This window comes from Crocuta crocuta, unplaced genomic scaffold, assembly GCF_008692635.1.
Source record: "Crocuta crocuta isolate KB4526 unplaced genomic scaffold, BGI_CrCroc_1.0 scaffold494, whole genome shotgun sequence".
Lineage (NCBI taxonomy): Eukaryota > Metazoa > Chordata > Mammalia > Carnivora > Hyaenidae > Crocuta > Crocuta crocuta.
In genome coordinates, this window is record NW_027527931.1 from 629223 (window position 1) to 640064 (window position 10842).

Genomic DNA, 10842 nt, shown 5'->3' on the forward strand with positions numbered 1-10842 from the left:
AGCAGGGCGACCCAGGTCAGGCTGGGCGTCACCCTGTAGGCCCCATCGACCTCTGCGGTCTCTATCCTAAGAAACCTGTTTCAGGAGATGCAGCAGAAGGTTCGGTGGTGGTGGAGGTAGAAATGTAGAGAACAGGACACGCTCCGGAGATGTGTCCGAAGAGGTCAACTAGAGCTGGGGCAGAAGGGGTGTGGGACAGGGGTGTCAGGGTGCTGTCTGCGTTCTGACCGGCCAAAGAGGGGCCTGCTCTCAAGGTGGTCCGCGGGTTGCTCATGGCGGATGTGGGCCCGGGCGCCGCGCTGCGCAGGTGCCCACCTTAATGCGGCTTCCTTCACTGAACACGGGGGCCCACATCTAGGGAGGGCACGAGCGAGTAGCTCGAGGGGACGGTGCGCAGGCAGTGGCAGGGCCCCCAAGCCGAGGCCTTCGGAGAGGTGCACCTAGAAGGCCTGGGCGGGGGAAGGAGGAGAGCAAGCACATTGGTGGAGGAAAGAGGGGCTGAAGACACTGAGGTGGAAGAGATTGGAGGATGGGGGGAGGGATGAGNCTCATGCTGCGCGTGTACCGCCGGAGCTTCACCCAGGACATGCAGGAGCTCGTCAAAATGCTGAGCTTGGAGTGTGAGCCTGGAGGACGGGACCCTGGGCTTGGCCTCCCCTCTCCTTCCCGGGGCTCCCCGCTCGCGCCTCCCGGTCCGGCTGCCCGCTTCTGCCTGCACGCTCCCGGCCTCTCCCCCCTGCNCTTCTCGGCGCCTTCTCAGATCCTTTTGAGATCCAAGCGTCTGCTGGCTGTGTGGTTCTCCCCGGGAACACCTCGCAAAGCTTCTTCCACGCAGCCTTCCAAGGAAAAGAGATCATCAGTTTCCAGGGAACTGCCTGGGTGCCCGCCCCGGATGCGCCCGCTTGGGCCCGCAGGGCCTCAGGAAAGCTCAACGAGGACCAGGGGACCCGGGAAACAGTGCAGTCGCTCCTCAATGACACCTGCCCCCAGTTGGCCAGAGACCTCCTGGAGGGAGGGAAGTCTGATCTGGAGAAGCAAGGTGAACCTGCCCCCCTCGCCCCCCGCGCTCCACTCCAGGGCTCCAGCCCTTGGATCGGCCCCGGAGTGGGGGCGGGGAGGAGGCTCAGGAAGCTGTGGAGAAGGTGTCAGGGCATTTATTCATCCCGCAGACTTTCTCTGAGCACCCATTGGGTGCCGCCAACTGAGTTAAATCAATACTGGGGGTCAAACAGGAAATCTGCCTGAGGGGAGGGGGAGAAGGCGCATGAACAGTTAGGGCAATGGTACACCTGTTACAGCCGAGTGCAGGGCGCTCAGGGGAGCCTGAGACGGGGGTGTCGAAGGCTTTCCTGGAGAAGCCAACACAGATGGACAGAGTCATGAGCGACTTCACCTCCAGAGGTGGAAACGTGGGATGCAGAGTTCCTGCCTTGAGACCCCGCCCCTCCCCCCCAACTGCCCTGTTTCCTTATTGGACACAGTGAAACCCGAGGTCTGGCTGTCCAGCCGCCCCAGTCCCGACCCTGACCGTCTGCTGCTGGTGTGTCACGTCTCCGGCTTCCACCCAAAGCCAGTGTGGGTGATGTGGATGCGGGGTGAGCAGGAGCAGCCGGGCACCCAGCGAGGCGACGTCCTGCCCCATGCCGACGAGACGTGGTACCTCCGGGTGACCCTGGACGTGGCGGCGCGGGAGGCGGCCGGCCTGTCTTGCCGAGTGAGACACAGCAGTCTAGGAGGCCAGGACGTGGTCCTCTACTGGGGTGAGAAAGCGCTGGGGCCCCGCTGGGCATGGAGCTGATGGTCCTCGGGCTTAGAGGGAGGCGCTGGCCGGGGGTGGGTTTGGACACATGCAGGATGGAGAGAGGAGTTTCCAAAATGACCCTCCCCCCACCCGGAGGGTTGGAAGGAGGGGAACAAAGTCTGAATTCAAAAAGGATTGAGACAAATATGCCACGTACAAGAAAAAAGAGACCAAAGAACTCTCCGGTCCAGAAGTAGGGAGTAAATACAGAACCCCAGAGGTGGCATCGCCAGGAGATGCCCCCGAGGATTGTGGGGGGGGGAGGGGACAAGGGAAGTGCTGTGTCTTGAGGGCTTCCTGACTGTGCACAGCATGGTGTCCACTTGTCCAGGCTCCTCTGAAACAGGTGCCCTGCTTGTAATTTTATAGTTGAAGACATGGAGACTGAGCAAGGGCCAGGTTCACTGTCCCGAGTCTCATGGCGGGAAGTGGACGAATTAGATCTAAGCTCGCTCCTGGCTACAGAGCTGCTGCCTTTCCTCTGTGTGCTGTCCCGCGGGGGGCAGGGGTCGCGGTGCCCGGTCCCTGAGACGAGATGGTGTCTTTAGACTGCAGAGGAGTGGAAGTGGGCCCTCTGTGTGGGACACCTGGTACCCTCGGGCTCCCTTAGACCACGGGGCCTTGGAATAGGGCGGGATCCTGTGCTGAGAGCCTGTGTTCCCCATGCAACAGGGAGCCCCTCCTCCCCGGGGCTAATCGCCGTGGCCGTGGTAGTGCCCCTTGTGATCGCTGGGTGCATTGGATACTTAATCTTCAAGAGGCGCTGGTAAGTCTCTCCTTCCCGACCCCTCCTTCCCTCAGCATCTCCCCATTTCTTCTCTCCTCCAGCCCCTCTCCCCTTTTACTTAATGCTCTCTCCCTTCCTCACCCTCACAGCTCCTATCAAAACATCCTCTGACTGTGCTTACCGCAGCTGTTTGTCTGGGACTCGGGACCCCAAGTTCCCAGGTCGTCAGCTCAGCAGTTGAGGGGCAAAGAAAGGTGGTGCCCTGAAGAAGCAGACAATTGTCAGAAGACTGCTCTCATCACATCCTTTCGACATTTTATCTAAGAAGTTTTAAGTTCTTTTTCACTGTACTGCCAGTTTCTAAACCCGTGGTCCTATAAAAACAGAAGTGCAGACTTCCAGGGACCGGCAGATACGGGCTGGGGGGGAAAGGTGTGTGTGGCCCTTGTTTGAATGGTGGAATCTGGAGTGAATCAGAAAGTGCTTGCTCCCAAAGGAGGTCCAACTGCTTGTTGTCAAGAATAAAGACTGAAAAACGAATGAATGCATAAATAAAGTAAGACCCCAGGGTTTGGCTATAGCCCACACTTTTCAGGAAAAGGGGACTTTTCTTGAAACGGGGTTTTTCTGTGAGCATGCCTGATGTTAAAATGTGCACTCAAACTTTTATAAGATAGTTGGGACACCCCAAATACATCGCTGCTGGCTGTTGGCAATGCGGAGGCTCCTAGTTTGTGTCTCTTTTGGGAAAAAAGTTTGTCCTGAATGACATATTGGTAGTTTTAGGCCATTGTCTCTTTTGTGAATTTGGATTTGTAAAGGGGGGACGTTTTCTCTTTAGAAGAAAGTTCGTTTCTTACAAGCTTGTAAGAAAGCACAGGTTTGTCAAGCTTTTGTTTGGTGTAACTGATTTATAAAGGAGAAATCATAGTGTATGTGCATTATGTAGATAAAATGTTACTGTGGATAGGGGTATTTGTCTCAAATGGCCAGTTGCTTTTTTCACTTGGAGGAAGATCGGCGTGACGTATCTCCCCAAACAGGCTCTGCTACTTCCGGCTGTTAGATGGGACTCTGCTCAGGAAAGGGTGAACCCACTTGAGCAGGTGTGAGCTGCGCTGATCGCCGCCCAGCTGTCTGCTCTGTTCCTAGGTGAGGACCCTTCAACACCCGGAAGAAGTGGGATAAAACTTTTGTCAGAGAGTCATTGCAGCGTGAGAAAATTAAGGTTTGGCATCTTGTGTGCTGGACTCGCCAGTGGAGCCCAGGGTGTGGGTGAAGGTCTTGCTCCTAAATCCATGGGTCCCTTCCAGTTGTGGCCTCCTGACCAGTGGTCTCAGCACCACTGGGAACTTGCACAGTGTTCTGGACCCCACCCTAGACCTACAGAATGAGAAACGGGAGTGTCCCCCCCCCCTCGCCCCCCCACTGGAATCTGTGTTTTAACAAGCCCTCAGATGATTCTGATGTTCAGCTAGAGAGCGCTGTGCCCAGGCTTTGGGCAATGCTGTGTTACAAATTCCTCAGAATACTAAGTGAAAATATTGGCCTGGGGTCAGTCAGGGAGGGCTTCTGGAAGGGGAGTTTGGCGCAGGACTCTAAAGTCCTGGCAATGAGATGAACCAGCAAATGCCCTGGGTCAGAAGACCAGAGTTCGAGCCTCTGACCCAGTTTTCTCCTGTGTCACATGGAACCAGGAAGCAGAGCCGCAATCAGGCCCCGAGCCAGCCAGGGCCTTGGCCTCGGCCTTTCAGCCTCCAGCCTGTGAGAAATACATTTCTGTAGTTTCTAAGCCACCTGTTCTATGGCATTTTTTAAACAATTTTTTAAACATTTTTATTTAATTTTGAGAGACAGAGGGAGAGCAGGGGAGGGACAGAGAGAAAGATACAGAATCTGAAGCAGGCTCCAGGCTCCGAGCTGCCAGCACACGGTCCGACATGGGGCTCGAACCCACGAACTGGGAGATAATGACCTGAGCCAAAGTGAGAACTAAACCAACTGAGCCACCCAGGTGCCCCCTATGGCATTTTGTTACAGCAGCTCGAGTGGGTGGAGACAGATTATGTTACAGAGGGTAGGGAGCAAATGTGTACAAATGTGCGGGGCTCTGTGGTGCCTTCAGAACACGGACCTGATGCCGCCTCTGGTGCGCCACGGGCCAAGCGCAGCGGTGCAAGCCAACCCCCAGCAGTGGTAGGCTGCGAACCCGTGCGCTGGCCTTCCTCCTTCTCGGGGCAAGCGTGTTCAAGTCCCTTCTGGAATCCTTCTGGAAATGCTTCAGCGTGCATTTACAGTAACTCTGGGTTTTTGTTAAGCAACCGATGTGTTTTGGGAATAAGGCCTGTCTTGGAGAAAAATCCGTCCTTTCTTCCAATCCTCGGTTTAAAACCTCTCCGGAGACGTGGAAGGAATCATTCTCGATGCTGTTGATAGTCCCTTTGTGAATACTGCGTCCTTGTCACTTTATTGCCGCTCAGCTCCAGTTTCTTCCTTCTTCTGCGCTCGCGGATGGTGGCTGGAACTCCTCTGATCACGTCTGTAAAGTGAGCAGCTGAGAGTTAAGCGGGTTCAGTAGAGGGCCCTGCAGAGGAGCTGGCAGAGGAGGGGCTGGGCTGCTGGGTGGCGCGTGGGGTCTGCAGAGTGCGTGCGAAGGCACCCTGTGCCCGCTGCCCCGGCCGCCTGCCCAGATCTCACGGGCACTGGGTGACCGTGCAGCCTCAGCCTGGGGAGGGCCTTCCCGTGCCCTCTTGATGGGGCCTCTGGCACTCCCACGTGTCACTGGCACTTCCTGCTCCTCCTGCAGCCCCTTTCCTCTGTAGACCCTCACGTGTGCTTAGTCCGCCTGCTGCCTGGCGGTTTGCAAGCCCCAGTCTGAGTGACGCCTGGAGAAATGTTTCCAGCTTGTTCAGTGGCTGCAGGCCAGCTCTGGCCTGGAGAAGCCAGCGAACTTCTCTGCCATCCACGGGGCTGAACTACACCGTCTGCAATGAGGTCTCCACTCCAGGCTTGGGGAGGGGCCACCTTTCCCGGTGTTTTCCTCCTTGGATATTCTCCCCAGCCCTGGGGTTCAGGGAGTTTCCTCTTATCTAATAGTTATTTTTTTGGTTACAGTTTTATAACTTTTTTGGACTCCTGTTTAGCTCACTGGTTGGTTTCTGTTTCCTAATTGGACTCAGGTGGACGCACATGGGTGTATCTGTGACTCGACAGAGGTATTGATCGGTGGGCTGTCCGAGGCTGTCACTCGAATCTGCTCTTGCCCTTAGGTCTAGGGCATAGAGATAAGCCACTTTGCAGCGAGGTGTAGCTTTTTGTCCTTGAGCTTGGGTCTGAGGTTCTTTGCCAGACTATCCTCAGGTTTAGGGTGTAACTGAGAGGTGTGCTGCTCATAAGCCAGGACAGGTGTAAACTGGGGCAAACTTCCTGGCGGTTTGCTGCCTCCTGGGTGCGAGGAGCCGGGTTGTAGCCCTGGCTCTGCCCCTCGGCGCCTCCCCCTGACCTGGCCTCTGTTCCGAGGCCACCGCACCTTGCCATGCATCCCCCCCTCCCCCGTGCACTCCCCAGGCTCGCCCACCACCTGGGCTTCTGAGCTCACTATCGTGTGCCCGCCGTGCCTCACGCTCAGCGTGGCCCCTGCTCTGTGCACGGGAGGAGCTGTACTGTCTTCAACTCCTTTTTCTGAGTTCAGGCTGGGTTTCTGCATGGCTCGTATTTTTCTTTTGATGATTTTATTGAACCCTCCCTATGGGGATTCTTCCACATTTTCATCCCCTGCTTTTCCTCCTGCGTATTCCCATCGTCCCCATTGTCTAGCCAGCCAGGATTATCCAGGAGCGGTTCCTGCATGTTTCCTCTTTCCTGGGTCCGCTCCTCCCCGTCGGCCGAGAAGAGTCTGTCGTCGGGAAGCCGGACCCTTGCGTCCGGGCTTTTCTGACACAGCTTCAGGGATCCCGCCCAGGGTATCGCCCCCCACAGCACCCCAGGACGCACACACAGCCTGTGAAGTTTAAAAACAAAAACAGAAAACCTTGCCCATGGGCAAAAACTTCTCTTTCTGACAAATCCTGCCGTTGTGTGTCGGGATAATATTTGACATTTGCACATATGTCTTTATTCCTTTCCTTGAAATTTTCTTTTTCATTCTCCTTATCCATGTCAGATACCCACTCATTTCCGTGGAGCCCAGGGGAAGAATGTGGCGGAGCAGAAAAGAGAATACCTTCCAGGTCACACTAGATCATGTTTACAAATGTTTAGTGATTGCAGGCGACACAGGATGTCAGGGCTTAACACAGGACATCCTGACAAAAACAGGAAGATCTTTCCAAACCACAACAAGATGTTCTCCCTGGCAGGGAGGTTGGGGGGGGGGCTCTCACTGCAGAAAGCAACCTGTCCCAGGGAGCCGGCAGGGTCCCAGAGATAAGGACGAGGTCGCAGGGGGAGGTGACGGACCCCTCATGCTCACGACCGTGGTGCAGAAATGTCAGAAAGGACACTGGATCTGAGATGCTGGGCAGGAGGCGAGGTGAATAATTGAGCGGCGATCTGTGTGGTTCTGTGAATGAGCACCAGGGGCTGTTGTGTTAGAATCAGGACTCCAGGGTGGGGGGCGGGGGGGGGACAGAAACCAGGGAGAACTAAGGTTATGCCCCCCCCCACACAGAGTGGCATGATGTTTGGACTTAGAAGTTACAGGTTAACCAGGAGAAACTAAGGAACATGGTATTTCCTGCACACTGGACGTGCAGTCTAAGATTTGCACCTGTTACCCTGGGCTTCTGAGAACCTTCTGCGTGCTGGATACCTTATAACCCTTAGCGCTGGAGCCAGTGCATCTTGAGACACTCGCTGTGATGGTATCGGAACATCTATCTGAGATCTTGGACGGACACAGATTCCAATGCTGAGTCCTGAAACTCCTGCGGGTTATGATGAGCTCACTGTGAAATTCGGCCGCAGAGGGATGTGTAGGCTGTAAGTGGACCTACCGCAGTTGGCGGACAGAAGAAACCAAGGGTAATAGCAGCCTTGTTAGAATTTTCTAAGAGGATTAACTTCTGTTAGTTCCAGGAAAATGGCTCGAAATGGAGGAAGGTGAAAATCGCACATGTGGCCTGTATCTCGGATTCTAAATTTCAGCAACACTCACCACAGCTACCATAGCAAAGTCAGCTTGGATCTTCCTGTGGCTCGGAAATGTAAATCCGACTCCCAGGGAGCGCTGTTTGAAGGCGCGAAGTCACACGTGTGCTGCACTTCAGACACTGTGTCCTGGCGCTGGCAAAGAAGAGACAGGACGTGTAGCCGGGGTCTCCTGGGTTCTCCCCGTGTGATCAAAGGGCGCCGATGTGGAGAATGTTCTCTGAAGTCTGGGCCGGGCCAGGCCAGGGGAGCGAGCAGACAGAGCCAAGACGGTTGAGATGCCCTGATGGCTTTGCAGCAGAGCACAAGCCCCCTCTGCAGCGCCTCAGAGCCAGCTGCGAAGGCAGGGGGACCCATGTGTCCCCTGTGGAAGTGACAAGAAGACCTGGGCTGAGCTCTTTCCGCAGATGATATGACCACATACCTGGAAAGCTCAAGTGTCCATATTCGACAAAGCAGAGGAGGACTTGAATTGGAACGGGAATTTCGTTGTGTGGACAATAAGTGCATGAAAATCAAAGCGATTCTCTCTATTAGCAAGAACCAAGTAGAAATAAAAATGAGAATAAATAGTGCTTTCTGAAAAGTGACAGAAATATCAGATTCTTAGGAATGAATTTCACAAGAATGGCACATACCCCAGATAAAGAAAAGCATAGAGTCCTCTGAAGAACAAAAGACATGTTCTGAATTAATGGAAAAATGTACTGTATTCTTGGTTTAGAAAGGTTGATATAATCAAATATCAGTCCGCCCCCAGATGTGTAAATTAAATGAAATTCTTAGTATTAAAATGGCCAAAAGTGTAAAAAAATATATATGGTGGGGGTATAGGATCTGCCATACTGAATATGAAAACTCAGAGACACTGTCACCAAAATAATGTGGTAATGAGTCAGGGAAGGGGACAGATGTTTAGGGGACAAAGCTGCATCAAGTAGAAAATAAGTCTTAGAGATTCTGATGTGCAGTGTAGTGAATACACACACGGTCGTCAAACTGGCTGAAAGACTATATATTTTTTTCCAAATGTTTATTTATTTTTGAGAGACAGAGAGAGACAGAGTACAAGCAGGGGAGGGGCAGAGAGTAAGGGAGACACAGAATCTGAAGCAGTCAGTAGGGAGCCTGACGCAGGGCTAGAAGCCATGAACCATGAGATCATGACCTGAGCTGAAGTCAGGTGCTTAACCGACTGAGTCACCCAGGCTCCCTGAGACTAGATTTTAATAATTCCAACCACTAGGGGCATCTGGGTGGCTCAGTGGAGTAAGCATCTGACATTGGCTCAGGTCATGATCTCACTGTTCCCGAGTTTGAGCCCCACCTTGGACTCTGCTGACAGCTCAGAGCCTGGAGCCTGCTTTGGATTCTGTGTCTCCCTCTCTCTGCCCCTCCCATGTTCACACTCTGTCTGTCTCTCTACCTCTCTCTCAAAATTAAATGAACATTTAAAAAAATTTATTCCAACCACTAAAAAGCAGTAATTCTGTGACATGATAGAGGTCCTAATTATTGCTACAATGACAATCATATTACAATATGTAAACGTATCAAATTCACATGATGTCTTAAATTTTAAGAATGTTATATGTCCAACATATTTCAATCAAAATAAAATAAAATAAATGAAAAGCTATTAAGAAACTACTCTGGTGATAACATTGACCAAGAGTTGGATAGAGGAGTAAAACAGGAAGGTGGAATAGCTTGTGATTTCATGTCACCGCAGAAGAATGATCAGTGAGGGGGTCGTCTCTCCATCTAGAAAAAAAGATAATATTGGAGCTCCACCTTACAGCATAAATAACTTCCAGATATATTAAAGACTGAAGTTTTCAAGATTTTTTTTTTTTTTACCAAAGTGGGAACTAGGAAACTATAAAATAAAATATACACGTGTTAAGGAGCGCCTGGGTGGCTCCGTCTGTTAAGCATCTGACTTCAGCTCAGGTCGTGATCTCAAGGTTTCTGTGAGATTGGGGGTTCTGTGCTCTCAGTGTGGGGTCCCACTGTGTTCTCTGTCCCCTTCTCTCTCTGCCCCTCCCCTCCTCAAAAATAAATAAATATTTAAAAATATATGCATGTTAAAAAATTAATATTTTGTATGGCAATAAGTAGCATTAATTGACCCTAGATTGGAGAAAATACCTATATTGCAATTTATGTATAGCACTAGCTAATATTATAATTATGAGAAAAAGTCTCTTACTCAGTTATAAGAAAAAGCTCAACGCTCAAACAGTAAGTGGGCTAAGATTGAACAGATAACTCACTCAGAAAGAGCAAATCCAAAATGGCAAATAAACATAAGAAAAGATAATCATCCTCATTAGTAGTCATGGAAATGCAAATGACACTAAAACGAGATACCTTTCTCACCGGATTCGCAACAGTGAGGGAGAACAATATGTGATTTTTTCAAAACAGCCTTTCGGAAAGCTATTTGACAAAATCTCTTCACATGAAAAACCCACAGACCTCTCCATTCAGAAATCCGACTCTCGAGACTGTATTTTATAAAGTAAAACTACCAGAATTTGAAGCTGTGCGTACAGGAATGCAGTTCTTCACGTAAGAATTCAGCACAAAACCCTGCCCACAGGCGGCCACCACGACTAGCTGTGGCCGCTGGAGGCAGAAACAGCCCTAAGAACAGAGCTGGACCAAAGCAAAAGTTGATTTCTCTCTCACTAGACGTCCAGAGTTCGGCGCCCATCACCGCTCTCACTCTCTGTGTGAAATGCAACCATTTTATCCATCGTGAGAGTTTTCGGGGGGCAGGATGGAGGAAGGGGAGACCTCCCTTCCCTTCTCGGAAAAGACACAACCAGCACAGCCGTTCTGGGTGTGTGTTCCCAGGAGCAGGGCCACGTGCAAGGGAGGTGGGACAGGTGGTGGCCGGTTGGTGGCAACGCGCCCGCCAGCTGGTGGATGTGGGGGGGCGCGAGTGGGCTCTGTGATGGGGCTTTGGAGTGGTGGTGGGGGTTTGGAGCCAGGAATTAATCCTTGAGACATCTTTGGTGCAAGAAGGTGGTTTTATTAAAGCTCAGAGACAGGACCCATGGGCAGGAAGAGCTGCACTGGGGTTGTGAGGAGTGACTGGTTTTGTACATGGACTTGGGGGCGGTCAAAGTCAAAGGGGGAACGCCAGGAGGACTTGCAC

The 10842-nt window shown here is 52.2% G+C and overlaps 1 protein-coding gene across 1 annotated transcript; it reads left to right on the top strand.

Moving 5' to 3' along the window:
• Positions 1-553: 553 nt before the first annotated feature.
• CD1D (CD1d molecule) lies at positions 554-3244 on the top strand. Its single transcript, XM_077751738.1, has 5 exons — positions 554-620; positions 761-1039; positions 1482-1760; positions 2474-2567; positions 2678-3244. Exons 1-5 carry the CDS (start codon positions 587-589, stop codon positions 2697-2699), a joined length of 708 nt encoding a protein of 235 aa, XP_077607864.1. The 5' UTR covers positions 554-586; the 3' UTR covers positions 2700-3244.
• Positions 3245-10842: the final 7598 nt, after the last annotated feature.